We start from the raw sequence: 19,601 nt of genomic DNA, 5'->3' as shown, positions 1-19,601 counted from the left end.
GCTTGTCCCCAGGAGCCCAGGCGCCGTGCTCAGACTGCTTGGGTGTGGTTGTCACGGTGCATCACGGCCCTGACCTGTTAGCTGGCTGCCCGGGCTGGGCTCACCAGACAGGGCCCACCCAACAGCCGTCCCTGACCCTGGTGCACATTCAGCTGACAGGTCAGTGGCCTGGGCAGTGGGCACCGTGCACCCGGCTGCTTGACCTTTACTCGGGCTGCTCGGCCAGACAGGAGGCCGCCGAGAGGGGAGAGTGACCGTCTCTATCCTATGCACGGGACGTCTGGTCCAGGGGCATCTCCCTGGCCTGGCCTGGCCCGAAGCCCAGGAGTGAGTCAAATTCAGGGGAGAGGGTGTGTGGCCTCCTCGGGCCCCCATCAAGCTTGGGTCACAGCCCCGGCCCTGTCAGCCCTCCTGCTGCGGGACAGCAGCCTCTGGCTGTCTCCGCATGGGCTGAGGCCCCTTGGGGCGCCGCACACACGCCCCCGGCCTGGCCTCACCTGTGAGGATGATGTTGGGGATGCCACTGTGGCTGGCGTATCCCAGCTGCTGTGAGTCCGGCAGGCTCCCATGGCTGCCCGTGAGGCCCATCATGGCCGCCTGCGAGTAGTTGAGTGTGGAGCCCGGGCTGTACAGGCTGCTGGAGCTGATGGCGTTCTCCATCATGTTGAACTGCTCCAGCTGGGAAGGGAGGCACACCGGGCTGTGAGGGCCACCGCGGGTCTGCCCAGCTGGCCACCCCAAGCCCCTGGCTGCTGTGGCTGGCCTGCCCGCAGCTGGGGACTCTGTCCCTGCAGGATGCTCGGCACCCACGCTGCCAAGCACGAACCCCGCTCCGCCCGCTACCTGGGGCCTCCCCGCCACCCTAGAGACTGGCTGGATGAATGGATGAATGGATGAGCAAATGAGTGAGCAGCCCCAGGCTGCCACCAAGCCCCCTGGATGCCCCCGATCCTGGCCTCCACGCAAAGCCAGCACGACCTCCCGGCAAACCCGCGTGCACGGTCCATGCCGAGGCGCCGCGTCCACAGCCACGGTCCCATCCCTGTCTGGCCCGGCGTTTACTGCCTGCCCCTCCTCACCCTCTGCCCTCGGCCTCCGCTCTGTGGGCAGGCACAGATGCCAGGGCAGGCAGTGCTAGGCCACCCCTGCCGGGGACTGAGCCTCCATAGCCCACAGATGGGACGGGGCGGAGGCCGAGGGGCAAAGCTGAGGGGCAGGCACGGGCCCCCCGAGAACGTGCAGCTCTGACTCGCAAGGCCCGGGTCCCAGCGAGGGTCCCAGCAAGCATCTGTCCTGGGCACCGGCCGGCTGGCAGCCTGGGCGCCCGCTCACCTGGTGGGACAGAGCATTGGCCTGCCTGGCCGCCATCTGCTGCTCATAGTACGCGTCCCCAAACACGCTGCCCAGGGTGGAAGTGTGCTGCAGACAGAAGAGAGGCCTGCTGTGGTCACGGCCTGAGGCCAGGCAGGAAGTCGGCACCTCCCAAGCCCGGCTGGAAGACAAGAGGCCCCTGGAACCTCCCAGACGGCGCCTGGGATGGCAGGAGGCTGATGATGATGCTTATTTTGGGGTTCCAGAAGTGCCCCCCAATCCTGGATGACTTTTTTTCCACTACATGCTCCTGGGAGGCCTCTGCAACCCGAAAGCCCCTTCCTAAGGCCCCATCCCCATCTCCTCTCCTCAAGCCTGGGTAAGGCAGCCTCCATCTCCATCACAGGGAAGTTGGGGGCCACAGAGATGAGGAACCCCCACCCAACAGGCCCCAGAGGAGAACCTGTCACCAGGGCCAAGGCGGGAAGTGCCCAGATGTTACATTCAGGACAGAAAGTGCACTTGGTGACTCCTGATGGGAGACAAAGGACACGACGCAGGCCACGTACATGGACAGGATGGGCGCGCAGAGCCAGCCACCAGCTGAGAGAGCACAGGACAGGCACAGGGAGAGCCCCTGCCCAGGGCTGCCGGCCTGCGGGACCCGGGGCCCTACTCCTGCTATCTGAGGCCAGCAGGGCTCTCAGAGGCAGGGTGACAGGGGCTGTCCCTGTGACAGGAGCAGGGGACTAGGGGACCTTATGCGTGGTGGAGACGCTAGAAAGGAGACACTTGGAGCCCCTGCCCAAGAGATGGTGGGATGAGGTCTGGTTGGGGTGTGGAGGCGAGGAGAGGGTGGCCGTGGACGAGGCCTCAGGAACCCCAGCTGCAGTGTGACCTTGTGGCTGCTGAAGGCCTGGCAGCATCCAGGGGGCTGGGAGCTCTGGCTAGTGTCCCCAGGAAGCCACTGCCCCACAGCCATTCTCAGAGCTATAGTGTAAGGCATGTGCCCTATAAGGCGTCCAGGTGAATGTCTCCACAGACCCAAAGCCCTGGCCCTCTCCCTTGGAGCTCCCCATCTGAGCTTTGTTCTAGAGTGATCCCCTTTGTTCCAGGAAGATCCCAACGCCTGAGTCTCTGGCCTCAATCCCAGAGAGGGGCCAGCCACAAACCCACCAGCTGCTCCTGGTGGTCAGTGGGCAGACAACAGAGACAGACACGCTCACCCTGGGGCGAGGGGGCTTGTGAGGTTGGACGTCCCACTCAAACGCCAGAGAAGAGGTAAAAAGGTGAGCCAAGGAAGGGAAGGCCAGCACGTGTGGCAAAAATGCTATCTTGGCCCTAAAAATCAACGGCTTCAGGTTTTGGAAACAAGGACCGCAAGCTTGCAGCTTGGTTTGCCCGAGGCGAGGGAGGCAGGCAATAGGTAATGTCCTGGCTGTCGTAGAGCTGGTCCGAAGCTGGGTCTGTCCTGGGGCTCGGGGTGTGGGGTGGGACCAGGCTTCCAGGACAGCGCCTGATCCTGTCCCTGTGGGCTTGGGCTCAAAAAGGCCTGGCATACGCAGGTGAACACAGGCTGAGGTTTCCCTGTGAGCCTGCCATGAGGGCTTGCCAGAAATGTGAGCTTGAAGTCGGGAGAGAGCCACAAACTGGACCAAATGGTAGCTGCCTGTGGCCCAGGGCCTGGCTGGGGTGCACTCAGTGCCTACTCCAGGCAGGACACAGCAGGTGTGGGGTGGTCTGGGCCTGTGGGACCGATGGGTGAGTCCTCGGAGACCCAGTGCAGAGGGAAGGCAGGTCTCGGCTCCACCTAGAACCATCTGCCCCTGAGAGCCCCGTACTGATGTCCCTATACCTCCATGAGCCGCCTGCCTCCTGCATCAGCGCACGACGGACACCAGACACACAGACATGGGCTTGACAACACCGCCACCTGCTCGCTGCCCAGCAGACTAACCCGCTTTGGCTTGGGGCCCAAAAATTCACCAACCATTCCAGTGACTCTCTCCTGAGAGAAACTGGCTCAACCCCTAATTCCTGTCCTGTCCTGTCTCACACACGAGAGGGACCTCACTCAGGAACCAGCCCCACCTGGGACAGGCCTCACCTGCCGCTTCTCCAGCCCCTCCAGCCCCATCCCCAACAGCACCACACGACGAGACCAGACACGCTGCCAGAGCCTGAGAGCTCAGAGAGCCGGTGCGGGCAGACCAAGCATGCGCAGACACCAGGCTGACCCCCATGCCTCCCCGAGACCACTGCTGCCCACCAACTTGCCTCCAGAACACGGGGCTACAGGCAGTGGTCCCAGACGGCCCTTGGCTGATGGGGCAGATGTCCCTATACACGTGTGAGAGCTGGAGATGCGGGCAGAGGGGCTTCACTGTCCTTGTCTGTGGCGCTCACAGTTTGCCCTGGGACAAGGGAGCCCGACCTCAGCCCTGGAGAAGCGACTCTTCTATCTAGCTGGGAAGTAGGACGAGAGCATCCCCTCTACAAGGGACAGGGATGGCTTCAGGGCCCTGGGCACAGCAGTGGCTGCTAGGGGTTTCTCAGCTTGGTGAAATTTCAGGGATGAGATGGTCCCAGGATAGCGGGGTTCTGGGGAGGCTCTGCTGCCAGGGTAAAAAAAGTTGGCGGCTGGATGTTGGCCTTGTGGGCACCCCTTCTCCCGGACAAATGTTCCAGATGGAATGTGGGGTCTACTGGCCGCACCTGATGTCCAAGTACAACAGGAGGAGGCTGAGTGGGGAGCCAGGCTGGCCGCTTCCACTGGCCAGGCAGAACGAAGGGGCATTCGAGGAACCTGAACCTCGGAGTGGCTGGGGCATGAGCACGCCAGGGTCCTACGGTGCTGGGTGCAACAGGAAAACCCAGGGCTGATGGGTGAGGTCTGAGGCTGGCCTCAGTCTCCCGTCTGTGGAATGGGGACAAGGGCCCTGAGACACTGCAGAGCGGCTCAGAGAAGCCTCCTGGGCCAGTGGTTCTGGAGAAACACAGCTGCCTATGGGGTGAAGGGGAAAGCAGGGCTGCAGAGTCAGCGCCTTCCCTGCGGGCGGGCCAGCCATCTCAGCTGCACCCCCAAGTCGGGGGAGGTCCCTAAAGCTCCAGCTCACGCTCTGGGTGACACACTGGGTGTGGAGGGCATTGTCCCTGGGCCACTCAATGAGGACATCCAGGCAGGGCCACAGCCATCGCTAATGTCACTAATGCACACCCCCACCTAGTGTTCAGCAGAGGCAGGCTCTGGCGGCTCCTGGGAAGGACCCTGTGGGGTTCCTGCCCTGGTGCAGCCTGGTAGGTGCACAGCTCAGGTCCGATGGCGTGGACGGGATGGGATGCATGAGGACATGCATGAGGAGCGATGCATGAGGACAGACAGTGGGCAGGGAACACATGGGGCATGAACAAGACAAGCGTGGAGCCCACAGGCCAAGGGGGAGGCGGCGCCCCTTACTTGCGGGGAGCTCCCCGGGGAGAAGCCTTGATTGGAGACTGGCGAGGTGGGAGACTGGTTGGCCGGGGAGCCGGCGCTAGTGCGGTACTGCTGCAGAGCCGGCGCCTGCGATGACAGACAGATCAGCACGCCGCAGCCCAGCTGCCCAAGCCCGGGCTCCAGTCCCTGCTTCCCGGGAGCAGCCTGATCAGCCCCCAGGCAGATCCCCCCAACCCTCACACCTTGGTGATGGTTGCCACCCCACTGGTAGGCAGAGGAGCCTGGACACCTGCAGGAAAGGTGGGTACCTGAGCCCTCCGGGGAGCTGCCCCCGGACCCAGGAAGGAACGGCGTGGAGGGTGAAGAACTGCCCTCCTTCTTGGAGCTACAGGAGGGTGATCAGAGGGTTGGCCCTGACTCAGCAGGCTCAGAGCCATATAGCAACGTGTGCACTCTCATGCATGCACACCCACACAGAGACACACCCACGTGTACACATATCCACACTAGAATATACAGACCCACACATGCACACCCACACAGACACATGCACACACATCCACACACACATGGACACCCCCACACATGTGCACATATCCACACATGAATGTACATGCCCATGCATGCACACCCACACATGCACACACACACATACCCACACCCACAAATGCACACACAGGCACACATCCACACACAAACGTACATACCCACAAATGCACACAAATGTACACACCCACGCATGCACACCCACACCCACATGCACACCCACCCATGCATGTACACCCACACCCACATGGACACACCCACGCACACATATATTCACACACCAAAATGTACACACCGTGTGCACACACCCACACAAGCACACATATCCACACACAAATGTCCACATATCCACAAATGTCCACACATCCACAAATGTACATACCCACGCATGCACACATGCACACACATCCACATGCATGCACATCCATGCAGATGCACACCACATACACCTGCACCCACCCACTTGTGCACACCCACAACCCACACACACACCCCCCCATGGGCAGGGAAAACCCAAGGCTGCCTCCTGTTACCGGCTCTCGCTGACTGTGTGCCCTGGGCAGGTCCCCTGGCTCTCTAAGCCCCTAAGTCTGCAGCCCAGCAGGTCTGGCCCACCTCTGGGGGTGGGGACTGAGTGAAGGCCATCTTGCTGGTAGCCCAGGCTCCCAGCATGGCGCAGTCACTATCCCTGCCCTGCTGCAGGACAAACCTGCCTGGGTTATGCCATCTGAGACCTGCAAGGGGCAGTCACTTCCTCCACCTGCTCGAGGGACGAAAGTCCCGGGCATCTCACTGCTATGACCCAGAACTTTCAGAGGCAGGTCAGGCCAGGCCAAGCCCTGGATTCAGACCACACTCTTGTCCTAGCACAGCCCAGCCATGCTGTGTGCCTGCAGACAACTTGCCTGACCTGTCTGCGCCGGTCACTGAATGAGGCCCAGCCTGACCGGTCCAGGGCCTATAACTGCTGTCTCCCCCATGTCCTTGGTGGCGCCTTCTGGGCAGTTTGGGGTAGGGATTGAGTCCAGGTGGGGCGGGGTTGGGTAGGGTGGGGGGTGGCGGTGAGCTCGCCTGCGTGGGTGATGGAGGTGCCAGCACTGTTACTTAGGGATGGCTGACTTGGGCCTTCCTGGAGTTGGAAAGGACAAAGGGATCAGAGGGAGATTCTCATTTGGGTGAGTCTGTGCAAAAACTCAGAGTCCCCCCTCAACCCCAGGAGGCTAGAAGTGCTTGAAGTGGGGGCAGGAAGCCGTCTTTCTTGTGTGGGGGTGCTGGACATGGACAGCCTGACCCAAGAGCCCTAGAAGGGCCGTCCCTGCACCTGGCCCAGACACCCTGTGCCTCCAAGAACCACCCAGCTCCAAGGCGAGGCCCCACCTTGGGAGCCTCCCCCAGGACCTGCTGTGTTTCCACCAAAGGAAGGACTTGGGCACTCTTCCACCCAGGGGCCGTGGGTGGTCCCCTCCGTGAGGTCAAAGCAGCTTGGGAACATGGGTCTCTACCCACAGGCTCACCTGCCTGCCCCACCCAGCTCAGGTGGCTGTTCTTTGCAGAGCACACAATGTTTGATGGACATTTAGCCTGGGGCTGGCAGCCGGGGTCAAGTGGGAGGACTCATTGTGCCCAGAACACAAGTCCCTGTTTCCCTGGATGTGGCCCAATGCAGCTGTTTGCCACCCAGCCGGCAGCACTGGAGCAAGCAGGTGGTCTGGACAGTCAGGAAGGTTTGTGGGTACGGGGTTAAAGCCCAGCCTTTGTCTGCCTGAGCCAGCCCTAGGCAGAAAGTCCAATGGTCTGAGCTGCAGCCCCCAGCCCTGGGCCCCAGGCACTGTGCCCAACGGGTTGCTGCCTCTCGGACTGGCCTCGTCTTTCCTTCTCTGATAAGCTCACGTCATCCCCGGCCCCCGGCCTGCGCCCTGGCCCTGAGAACGCTGTACTCTTCTTGCCTCCTAGGAAGCCTGGCTTCAGGTGGGAGGGGCCAGAGAGGCCAAGAAGGGCTGCTCGGCAGTTAAACATGGGGTGGCCCACCTTGGGTGGAATCTGGGGCCAGCCACCTGCTCGTGCCTCAGTTTCTCCATCTCTACGGGGAGTGACAGTCTCAGTTTGATTCCAAGGGGTAGCCCCGTGGAGAGGTGGGCCCAGGCAGCGTTCGCTGGGGTCCTGACCCCTGGCCCATGCAGCAGGTAACCCGACTGTTCCGCAGCCCCCGGGCTGTCCTCTACAAGACCCCCAGTCAGGCCCCGAGGGACCCCACCCTGGGCTTACCGAGGCGATGTCGATCCCCATCGATGGCTGGCCAGGGTTCTCTGGGGGGGACTGGGGGAGAGAGGACGGTACCGTGACCGCAAGCGGGGGCGGCTGTGGCCCACGAGTCAGGCTGGCACTGGGCAACAGGGGGCCGCCAGGGGGCAGGCGGACAGGCGCCTGTGGGGGTGGCGGGGGTGGTGGCTGCTGGGACGCGGGTGGAGGAGGCGGCGGGGGCTGGGGCTGTGGCGGTGGCTGCTGGGAGCCCGCCTGGGTGAAGAAGGCGTAGGGCAGCTGCTGCTCCAGAGACAGGGCGTCCATGGCTACGGCCTGCAGGAGAGGAAAGCGTCAGGCGGGGCGGGCCCTGGTTGTCAGCGCCTGGCCCCCTCGGGCCCCCACAGCCTGGCATGCTCAGCAGGCGAGGTGGAAGGGCCCTGTGATCACAGGCAGCCCCTGGGCTGGGTGCTCCTCACAATGAGGGAGCCCAGGCTAGAGAGGGTGGGCCTCACGCAGGGCCCCAAGGGGGTCAGCTGGAGCTGGGCAGGACCTGACCTCCTCCAGCTTGTTGTGCCTGCACCCGCACTACATGCCGCACAGCTCAGGCCAGTCCACCAGCTGCAGGGCAAGCCCAGGATGGCCATCCCTGGTGGCTCAGTGAGCAGCCAGCTCCCAGCCCCTGTGGGTGCTGCGGGGAAACCTCAAGTGATCCACTGGCCTTGGCTTCCCAAACACCCCCCGCCCAAAGCCTTGCCCACTCTGGGGATGCTGGAGAGGCTGGGGTTGCTGGAGATACCAGCATGGCCCCTCACCAAGGGCTGGCTCAGGCCTTCGCAGAGCTGGAAAGAGGAAAATCAATAAGAGGGAAGTGTGTGACGTTCACTGTCTGTGTGGAAACTCACAGCCAGGGGCTACCAAGCTGACAGTCCCTGGGAAAGGTGGGGTCCCTGCCCTCTAAGAAAGGCTGAGCAAAAACCACTTAGCAGGATGCCCGGCCTCTGAGGACCAGTGGGTCATTTGTGAAGAGAAAGGAGTTTCCAGATAGAGGGAAGGGGCAGGTGTCAGATTAAGACAGCCTAGCTCACAAAGTGGCTGAACACACAGCTGCCAGGAGCCAGCGCCCACAGCTCTGTCTGGATCTTGATCTGAATAAGACAGCTTTGTAAGCAGACAGGAGACATGGGGGCCGAGGGGCGGGGACAAATGGAGTCCGGGCCGGGCATTGCCAGGTACCAAGGAACTACCATTAACTTCATTGTAGGTGGACAATGCCACTGTGGTTACATTAAAAACAAACAAGTGACGGGCGCGGTGGCTCACACCTGCAATCCCAGCACTTCGGAAAGCTGAGACGGGGTGATCACTTGAGGTCGGGAGTTTGAGACCAGCCTGGTCAACATGACGAAACTCTGTCTCTACTAAAAATACAAAAATCAGCTGGGCATGGTAGGCACATGCCTGTAATCCCAGCTACTTGGGAGGCTAGCACGAAAATCGCTTGAACCTGGGAGGCAGAGGCTGCAGGAGAGCCAAGAGCACACCACTGCACTCCAGCCTGGGCGACAGAGTGAGACTCTGTCTCAAAAAAAAAATTAAATTAAAATTAAAAAATAAAAAAATTTTAAAAATGTCAAAGTTCTCTGTTAGGGTTTTTTTGTTTTGTTTTTAAAAAGACAAAATGGATAAATTTCTAGAAATGCACAAATGACCAAAACTGACTCAAGAAAAAACAGAAAACCTGAATAGCCTTATAAGAAGGAGATGAGATTGGAAACTTCCCAACACATTTGAGCTAAGACACAGGTGGCTGCACTGGTGAATTTTACCAAACCTGGGACTACAGGAATTTACCATTACACCCGCCTAATTTTACCAAACATTTAAAGAAGAATTAAAAATACTTCCAAAAAATAGAAGAGAAGTGGACATTCCTAACTCATTCTATGAAGCTGCATTGATTAGGTAAAAAAGAGGGAAGATTCAAATTACTAAAATCAGAAAATGAAAATGGGAACTTTGCTACCAACTTTACGTAAATAAAAAGGATTACAAGGCTGGGTGTGGTGGCTCACGCCTATAGTCCGAGCACTTTGGGAGGCCGAGGTGGGCAGATTGCCTGAGGCCAGGAGTTCGAGACCAGCCTGGCCAACATGGCAAAAACCCATCTCTAGTATTATTTTTTTAAATTAGCCAGGCGTGGTGGCAGGCACCTGTAATCCCAGCTACTCAGGTGGCTGAGGCACAAGAATTGCTTGAAATTGGGAGGCAGAGGTTGCAATGAACCAAGATCACGCCACTGCACTCCACCCTGGGTGACAGAGCGAGACTCTGTCTCAAAAATTTTTTTAAAAAAGGGATTACGGTCAGGCGCGGTGGCTCACATCTGTAATCCCAGCACTTTTGGAGGCCAAAGGAGGCAGATCACTTGAAGTCAGGAGTTCGAGACCAGCCTGGCCAGCATGGTGAAACCCCATCTCTACTAAAAATACAAAAAAAAAATTAGCCAGGCAAGGTGGCACATGCCTGTAGTCCCAGCTACTTGGAAGGCTGAGGCAGGTGAATGGCTTGAACCCAGGAAGCAAGGTTGCCGTGAGCTGAGATCACGCCACTGCACTCCAGCCTGGGCTACAGAGCAAATCTTCGTCTTAAAAAAAAAAAAAAGGGATTACAAAAGAGTATTATGAAAAATTTTCTGCCATCAAGTTGGATAGCAAAGACGAAACGGACAAATTCCTAGACACATACAAACTACCCAAAAAAGTAGACAAGCAAATACAGCAAATTGAAAAATCAAAAGCTAACCTCTTGAGTTTTTTCTTTTTTTTTGAAACAGAGTCTCACTCTGTCTCCCAGAGTAGAGTGCAGTGGTGTGATCACGGCTCACTGCAGCCTCCACCCCCTGGGCTCAAGTGATCCTCTCATCTTAGCCTCCCTAGTAGCTGGGACCACAGGCGCACACCACCACGCCCAGCTAATTTTTGTATTTTTTGTAGAGACGAGGTTTCACCATGTTGGCCAGGCTGGTCTCGAACTCCTGACCTCAAGTGATCCACCCGCCTCAGCCTCCCAAAGTGCTGGGATTACAGGCATGAGCTACGGCACCCGGCTTGAAAATTTGATAATAAAAACTAAAAGTGTTGGGAGCATTCTCAAGGTTTTGTGGCCTCCTGGAAGGAACAGGAGGCCTTCCGAGAGGTAGAGCCAGGCCTCCACCTTTCCCTTTCCCCCTCCCACCTGCCCCCCACCTTGCCCTCGCACCTGAGTGATGGGTGACAGCGGGGACAGGGTGGGCGATGCCTGCTGACGCCTTGCCTCTGTGCTCAGGGACAGGGGGCTGACGCCAGCTGGGCGGTGCTGTGGAGAGGAGCCAGGTGTGCTCATTCCTAGAAAGGAAATAGGAGGGAGGGAGAGCAGGTGTGAGACTGATCACTGAGAAAGGGCTGCTTACACACCCACAGTCACACTGCATGGGAATAGCTCAACTGCTCAGACAGAAGCCCATGGACATGTCCCAACTGCCAAACCTGGGCACCCCCTAAAGGCCCTGATCCCTGACCCGAGGGTCCCACAGTCCTGCAGAGTCTGTTCTCCTTCCTTCCAGGAAGGGGGTGTCTCACAGCCAGCCAACCAGCACATCCCCATCTCTGGAGCATAAGATTGGCCCCCAGATGCGCATGTAACCAGGCTGGCCCAATGAGAGCCTTCCCAGGGACTTTGGATGGAATTCCAGGAAGGGCTGTCTGAGCCGTGTGTGGGGCATCCTGTGGCGAGGTGAGGAGCCAGCTGAAGGGCTGCAGGGGAGAGGCAGCATCTGAGCCTGCTTCCCACTTTCAGGAGACAATAAATGGTTTTTTTTGGCTGAAAATGGCTTGGGTTGTGGTTAGCTTCAAGCCAGCAGGCCCTGCCCAATGCTGTGGTTTTGCCCACCACCTTGTGGATCTTGCCCTCCTTCAGTGAATGTGCCCATTCCTGCAGCTGCTTCTCTTGGCCCCCAGACCTGAGCACCTGCTATCCCCTATGTCCCACAGCCACTTCCTCCTCCCCAGACCTGGTGCATTCCCCAAGCTGCAGTGCCACCCATCAGGCTGTCTGAACTAAAGAATGTCACTCCTCAACATCCTTCCCCCTCTCTGCCCTGGGGTCTGACACATCATTCCTGCTGGAGGTCCTGCCAGGAGCCGCCTCATCACCCCTTCCCTCACCCCGGCCCCGAAGGCCCTTGCCCTGAGCAACCCAATCCTTGGATTCTGCTGCAGTGATGAAGCTGGGTGAGGTCAAGTTCAACGTGGCAGTAGCTGGGGCTGGCTGGGTTATTGTGGGCACCATGCCAGGCAGGCAACAGGCCCCTCGATGGCAGGAGGACCCCTGCGGGCCTGGCCTGAACCCCATCCACTCTGGAGACTTGGTTTCCTGGTTGGTGAGATGGCGACGATAACAGCTGCCCTCTCCGGTTCAAAGTGAGGCCCTGGTGAGGTCAGGAGCAGTCTCTGAAGAGCATCTGGCCTGCAGTCAAGGCGGGGGTGAAGCCGCCTGACTCACCCCAGGAGATCCGGGCACCAGATTAACCTTGTTCCGGCAGATGAGACGGCGGGTGTGTGGGCCCGTGGGAACACACCCGACAAGCACCGAGGGGAGATGACAGACAGCCTTGTCCGTGCCCAGGGCAGCTGCTCACCGGGGCGAGCTCGGTCACGCCTGCACTTCCCCTCGGATGCCCTGGCAGCTCTGCTTGGCTGCGCACTGTGGGAGGAAGCCTGGTGCTGTTGACTGCTCCCCAGGCAGCAAGCGCCCTTTGCAGACCCTGGCATCCAGGGAGGCATCAACAGAGGCCTGGACGGGAGGATGTGGGGGAAGCCTGCTCAGAGCACGCTCAGAGTCACGACCCTGGGCCACTCCCTCATCTTCTCCTGAGTGTCCGCCACTTCGTGCGTCCAGCAGGCCGAGAGATGCTCAGTGCCCAGGTCAGAAGCAGAGGTTGGGCTCGGTACAAAGTAGGGGCAAATGTCAGGAGCGTGTGAGGGTACGGATGTGGGATGACAGGGGCGGGTGGGGCCTGAGGCAAACCAGAGCACTGTGGCCCGTCTCGAGGTGCAGGACATCGGCCATGGCCACTGGGCTGTGATTCTTCAAGAGCAGCCAGAAATCTGGTGTTCTACTGGCATTCCCCTGGTTTTTCAATGTTGATTCTAAGTACAGTCACGCATCACTTAACAATGGGGGTGACTTCTGAAAAACGCGTTGTCCGGCGATTTCATGGCTGTGCATGAGGATCACAGGGCAACTTACACAAACCTGGATGGCAGAGCCTCTGCACACCTCGGCCAGACGGTAGGGCCCTTGTTCCCAGGCTACAAACCTGTACAGGGTGACTGTCCTGAATACCGTCGGCCAGGCGCAGTGGCTCACGCCTGTAATCCCAGCACTTTGGGAGGCTGAGGCAGGCGGATCACCTGAGGGCAGGAGTTTGAGATTGGCCTGGCCAATGTGGTGAAACCCCGTATCTACTAAAAATACAAATATTAGCCAGGCGTGGTGGTGGGCGCCTGTACTCCCAGCTACTCTGGAGGTTGACGCAGGAGAATCGCTTGGGACTGGGAGGCGAAGGTTGCAGTGAGCCGAGATCACACCACTGCACTCCAGCCTGGGTGACAGAGTGAGACTTTGTCTCAAAAAAAAGAAAAAAAAAAATTAAAAACAGTAGGCAACTGTAGCACAATGGTAAGGACTTGTGTGTCTAAGCCTAGAAAAGGAGCAGTAAGACACGGCATTATACTCTGATGGGGCCACTGCCGATTATGTGGTTTGCTGTTGTCAGAAACGTCAAGATGTGGCGTATGGCTGTATTACAGATGCACAACTGTGGGCCCACACGAAACATACCATGGGCTGGATTTGGCCCTTGGGCTGCCAGTCTCTAATGTCTGCCCTGAATACAAGGGAGTTTTTAATCTTCCACTGGCTGCAAAGTGAGCTCTCGGCCACCCCTAGAGAGGCCAGTTGGCCCAGGAGGGCAGACGGGAGCCTTGCTGTTGAATTCCTTTTGGCAACCTGGCACACCTTCGGGAACAGGCACAGAGCCAGCTGGAGGGGAAGTCTGGAGCGGGCAGGGAGAGCTGCCAGGGGAGGGCGGGCCAGGTGTTAGGGCCCGCCCGGCCTCAAAGCTGGGCCAGGAAGGAGGAGCCAGGGCCTGCCCTCCTCCTGCACTCTGGAAAGCAGCCAGGGATATGGGAAATGTAGATGGAGCCAAGCGGGGTACTGTCTCCTCGGCCGCGAAGACCTCTGTCTTCCTTCCCGAGGGAGCTCACGTTCTGACTGGCGGGTGGGCTTGCGGGGAGGGAGGGGGCCACCTTCGTGTGTGCCAGGGGCCGGCAGCTCGGCTTGATTTAAAAGGCGTCCAGAAAGCAAAGCCCCTGCCAGGCGAGCTGCTTGGGCGGCAGGTTCACAAACAACCCAACACATGTCAGGCATTACCGGGCCGCTCTGGCCAGTGCTGACTCCAGCTTCCACATATGTTGTGTGTTTCCTTGTGCTTGTTTAGACTGGGTGCCGGCTGGAGGTGCGCAGCTCCCGGGCGGGCGCTGGGGACCTGCCAAGGACCCTCCAGCGGGAAGGGGGCCATGTGCTCTGGTGGCCGTGAAGAGATGTGAGGGGAAAAGCAGGGGCTGGGAGATGGCGGCTTCTATGCGGGGCAGGGGTACCTGCAGCCCCAGTGCTGACCTTCAGCTTTCTGGTTCTGCGCAGGTGCGTGTGGATGCCGCCTGCCTGGCCCTGTCTATCTGGAGACAATGAAGAGGGCTCCTCCGAATCAGCTGTGTTTTCTGGGCCTTCTCTGGTGCCCTCTGTCCAGTGGCAGAGCCCCGCGGGCCCAGGGCCCAGGGCCCAGGTGTGGGCATCAGAATGCAGCCTCAATGCGCCCGGGCTGGGGCCCTGTTCCCTCTTCACTATTCTAGTCCCCATGCACTCCTCCAAAAAACCCAGGAACATTCACGCCACCCTCCACGCCCCTTGCCTGCCCCTGGCCCTGCTGGCACCAAAGCCAGGAACGCCTCCAGGCTCCTCCCTCTCCTTCACTCCCTGCATCAACCCGGCTCCCAGGCTGGCCAATTTCACCCTGGAGTCTCCAGGCAGAGCCCCCAATTGGGGTGCTGTCCTGCTCCAGTGGCCGCCCCTCCCAAAAGCTCCTTCTTCCAGGGCAGCCAGGGGGACTCCGCCAGTTACAAATGTAAGCATGTGACTGTCTCATGGAAAGCCCTGCCTGGTGCTGCCTTCCAAACCTGGGGCAGAGGCAGGATGGGCTGGTGGAGTGGGCCGGGGCCGGTTCATTCTCCAGCTCTGGGGCAGGACAGAGCACAGCAAAGTGGCGTCTGTCACCCCCACCCCCAGTGCATCCCCCACGGCCCCTCCAGCCTGTCCCACCCCCCAGGCCTAGTTGGGGCCACACCATTTCTCCTCCTTGGAAGCCAGGTGCCTGCCACCCCCGGGATGCAGGTCACACACTGCACAGCCAATGGGGACGCAGGCAACAGCTAAGGACGGAGCAGCAACGTGGGCCAGGGCAGGGGTGCAGGAAAGCAACGCAGTAGTAGAGGCCAGGGCCGGGACGGCCTTGCCAAGGGGACTAGCTCTGAGCAGGGCAGGGCAGGGCAGGGGAGGGAGGGAGGCCTGCAGCCTCCTGGAGAGGAAGGACTATATGTGCAGAGGCCCTGAGGTGGGACTGGGGCTAAGTTCAGAGGGTGGAGGGTGGGCCAGGGTGGACATCCCAGACCCTGGAGGCCTCAGGCTTTTACTGAGAGGGAGCTGGGGGCCGTGCGAGGTCCCAAGTGGAGGAAGCCATGGCTGGTGGCTGTTCTGGGTGGGGAGGGGGCTGGGGGCCTGGGGAGAGGAGCCAGGTCAGGCCAGGTCCTGAGGGCGGAACCGACAGGACACGCTGACAATGGGTCAGGTCCACGTCCGGGAAAGGACAGAGGAGTTGGGGGACACCTCTGCAATCAATGCAGCCACAGGAGGGGGGTCCCGGGGGAGCAGGGCGGCAGCAGCGCCAGGAGCTATTGGGACGGGCGAGGGGCCTGTGCGACGTCCCTGTGGATGTGGCTGAGGAAGAAAGGAGTGTGGAGCCGGAGACGGGTGGGGGTGGGGGTGGTGGTGCTGGGATGTGACAAGTAGGTGGTCGCTGTCAGATGTCGGGTGGAGGAAGCAGGTCAGGCCTGGTCCCGCCCCCCAATGAGGGGCTGGGGGCGAGGAGGGGCAGAGGGAAGGCCTGGCCCACCCCAGCTGGGTTAAAACTCCCAGGGCTTCCCTCCTGGACTCCCCAAAGCACCATCACACACCCTCAAACCCACTGTCTGGTGTCTGGGGGCATCAGGCGCTCCTTTCCACCAGGCCTGTACCCAGGCCCCACCCCTACCTGGGATGCCTGTGCCCGTTGGGTCAGCCTGTCGGCCGCCCCCCAGCCCTGTCCCCCATGCCCTGGTATTTGGGACGGGACTCTGCCAAGTCATCCTGCAGATGCCCGTGTTGTCTCCACAAGCCAGTGCTCTGTCCAAGGGCGGAGTGTCCCTGCCTTACCCTGGCCGGCGCCACCGATGCCCAGGTGCGTCAGGTTGGCCGCGAGGTTGCCGGTGCTGCTGGAGCTGCTCAGTGCAGGGAAGGTGGGCTCCTCAGGGTCCAGCGGGGTCGGGAGTGGGGAGGGGAAGTGGATGTTGGTCAGGTCGGGCAGGGAGCCCCCTGTGTTGTGGGTGGCGGGGATCAGGGCTGTAGTGTTTTCCTGGTCGGCAGACGGGAAGATGCTGGGAAAAGGCCAGAGGCAGGCAGGAGGTGAGCTCACGGGGCGGGGCTGGCGGCAGCGACAAGGGGCTGGCAGGAGAAAATCAGCGGGTGCAAAAGGACACCCCCCATCAGGTGCTGTGTGCTTGGGAAACCACTGTCGGCTGGCACCAGGCTGAGACCTTCGAAAGCAGCCTATCACCCGGTGAGGACGGTGGGGGCCCGGGGGCAGCAACCTCCCTGAACCCAGGAGAGGGCATCATCCCTGGGAATGAGGTGCCTGAGGGGTGGGCATGTGGGGGCTCTGTCACTGGCCTCTGGTCACACGGTGTCCCTCTTGCAGGGACTTGCAACCTCAAGAGAGTGGACAGAATGCCCCGGGGTGGATGGAGCAGCGCAGAAGATGCAGTGTGTGGGGTGGGCCCTGTGGAGACTTACTTGATTCCGGGGACCTCACAGGACTTGGGCCTGGACCCCGTCTGAAAGAGAAGACAGGAGAGCCTGAGCCCTGGGGCACACCCTGTGGGGCCCTCCTCCTGGGCACTGGGCCTCCTTGAAACGGCTGATCTTCCCACAAAGCCCAGAGACGCACCATGAGAACCAAGCTTGCTGGGGCCACAGAGCCCCACAGATGGAGGACAGGGGCACCCCCCAGGGTGGAGGGGCGGGCCCCAGACATGCCCAGGGCGAAGCCAAGAGTTGCACAGAGAGGGTCTCCCTATGGGTCCCCTCCCCCTGCTCCTGCCCTCAGTCGGCAGTCTCTTTTCAGAGGAGTCTGGGGAGAACATGGCATGTGGATCTTTTTAAATTTTTATTCTATTTCATAGAGACAGGATCTCACTTTGTCACTCAGGCTAGAGTGCAGTGGTGTGATCACAGCTCGCCGCAGCCTCAACCTCCCGAGCTCATGATCTTCCCGCCTCAGCCTCCCGAGTGGCTGGGACCATAGGCACGCGTCACTGCACTGCGCCTGGCTGCTTTTTAAATTTTGTGTAAAGCGCCTCTTGACCCTCCCAAGGCTGTACCACAGCAGTCAGCGGCCAGCACAGTAGAAGAGCCTCTGCTAAGCTGGCCGCCCTAAGCCCTGGTACCCGAGGCTAAGTGTCCCTAGAGCTGTCCCCAACCATCCATGCCGTTTCCAGATCATGGTGGCAGGGGTTCCGGGGGCAGGAGTTGCCTCTGTCCAGTGCCCACAGGGCAAGTTTGTGAGCAGCCACCAGTCTCCAGGGAGTGAATCAAGGCCAAGGCCTAAAGGAGGGAAGAACTGAGTCAGGGGAGACCCAGGAAGCTTGGACCTGATGTCCTAAACTCAGTTCAGAGGTCACTGCCCCTGTCTTGGGGCTGACCAGCTTTGCAGCAGAGACCTAGACATGTAACTTCCCCGGGGACCCTCAGGGTCTGCTACTTCCTGAGAGTCCCGAGACGTCCCTCTGCTATGTGGGCAGCCACACTCATCCCCCACTGACTAGGGCTTGGGTAGCCCTCAGCATGACACTGGTTTTTCTGTTTGGCTGAGGAGCACTGTCAGCACACTTTCGGGACGTGGACATGGTGTATGGAAAGGGCCCACAATAGGCTCCTCTTGGACTGTGGCCCACAGAGCCTTTGAAGTTCAGGGTCTCGGGAAGGGCTCCTCTGCCTTTTTTTTTTTTTTTTTTTTTTTTTTAAGAGACGGATTCTCACTCTGTCTCCCAGGCTGGAGTGCAGTGGCAGGATCTCAGCTCACTGCAAGCTCCGCCTCCCGGGTTCACCCCATTCTCCTGCCTCAGTGTCCCGCGTAGCTGGGACTACAGGTGCCCGCCACCAAGCCCGGCTAATTTTTGTATTTTTAGTAGAGACGGGGTTTCACCGTGTTAGCCAGGATGGTCTCGATCTCCTGACCTCATGATCTGTCCACCTCAGCCTCCCAAAGTGCTGGGATTACAGGCGTGAGCCACTGCGCCCAGCCTAATTTTTATTTTTTAATTTTTTTTAAGAGATGAGGCTCACCGTGTTGCCCAGGCTGGCCTCAAACTCCTGGGCACCAGTGATCCTCCTGCCTCGGCCTCCCAAAGTGTTGGGATTACAGGTGTGAGCCATGGCACCCGGACTGAAGTATGGACTTTCACAGCAACGGGAAAGAAAATCATAATCCCAGCAGAAAGACCTGCCGGGTACCTCCAAGGGCTTCTGAGGCAGGGTGGGGTCTGGCTCTGGCTGTGAGGACACAGTAGGGTAGCAGGGCAGCCTCCAAGCCCCCACCGCTCACAGACAGAGTCCGGTGAGTTGGCCCTGGGGAGGGGGTGCCCAGGAAAACCTTCCTGGAGGACCAATGTTTCCTCCCCTGTGAGTTGGGGGCACTAACACCAGCCAAGACATGGGATCACACCAGCCAAGACATGGGATCACTGCAGGCCCTGGGGAACTACAGGCTCCAGGTAGGGGCCCCCGAGACTCCTGTTCAAGGACAAAGGCAGGACCGTCTTCTGCTCTTGGCAGGCATGACCAGACAGAACCCCAGCCATGGATGAGGCCTCCCAGTGTGACACGTTTCCGCCCCTGGGGCCCTGGGGCAAACACTTCTGGCTGAGTTCTTTCAGGATTATCAGATGAAAAAGGCGAACATGCTGGCAGAGGGTGGGGCTGGCCTCAAAATGCACACACCGTTGAGGGGGCAATGCCCAACCCGCAGCCACTGGGGTGCCCGAGGGGTGGCGTGCGACCGGCGGGTGTTAAGCCTCTGTGGAGAACGCCAGCTGAACGGGTTTCTGCTTGGCCAGAGCCTCCTTCATTCTGAGAGTAAACATTCGCTTCATTACCGGATTTCTGAAAAGCACACCGGCGATCACGTTCTCAAGAATACTTTGAAAAGCATTCCACCAACATTATGGAGACATTAATGGATTTCTGAGCAGTATTAAAAATTCACCCACCACCCCACTCCACTATCGGGGTGTGTCTCCCTCTGCAAGGTGACTGTCGCCATCTTCCTTTTCTTGAGTAATGGCAGAACATCCAGCTGTGTGGGTGGACCGTGGCCTACTTACCCACCTCCCTGCTGCTGGACATTTGTTTTCTCGTTTTGTTTGTTGTTAGAATTTTTTTTTTTTTTTTAGAGACAGGGTCTTGCTCTGTTGCCCAGGCTGGACTTGAACTCCTGGGCTCCTGGGCTCAAGTGATCCTCCTGCCTCCCAAGTAGCAGGCACACACACATATCACACTAGCTAACTGTTTTAAAATGTTTTGCAGAGACCAGGTCTCAGTATGTTGCCCAGGCTGGTCTCAAACTCTTGGGCTCAAGCAATCCTCCCACATCAGCCTCCCA

The 19,601-nt window shown here is 59.4% G+C and overlaps 1 protein-coding gene across 15 annotated transcripts in view; it reads right to left on the bottom strand.

Moving 5' to 3' along the window:
• CRTC1 (CREB regulated transcription coactivator 1) overlaps positions 1–19,601 on the bottom strand; it is a 94,801-nt gene that overhangs the window by 1,634 nt on the left and 73,566 nt on the right. For 2 of the 15 annotated variants that reach the window (XM_055372199.2, XM_055372198.2), the window contains 8 exons: positions 18,941–19,102; positions 16,736–16,776; positions 16,100–16,320; positions 10,793–10,917; positions 7,559–7,867; positions 4,769–4,873; positions 1,333–1,419; positions 498–678 (listed from right to left, as the gene is read on the bottom strand). In XM_055372199.2, the coding sequence (XP_055228174.1) occupies positions 498–678; positions 1,333–1,419; positions 4,769–4,873; positions 7,559–7,867; positions 10,793–10,917; positions 16,100–16,320; positions 16,736–16,776; positions 18,941–19,102 (1,231 nt within the window). The other 13 variants (XM_055372202.2, XM_055372200.2, XM_055372203.2 and 10 more) reach the window with 8 other exon arrangements.

Source organism: Gorilla gorilla, chromosome 20 (genome assembly GCF_029281585.2).
Source record: "Gorilla gorilla gorilla isolate KB3781 chromosome 20, NHGRI_mGorGor1-v2.1_pri, whole genome shotgun sequence".
Classification (NCBI taxonomy): Eukaryota; Metazoa; Chordata; class Mammalia; order Primates; family Hominidae; genus Gorilla; species Gorilla gorilla.
Note: the sequence above shows the minus strand (reverse complement) of the source record. Positions and strands in the feature narration are given on the sequence as shown.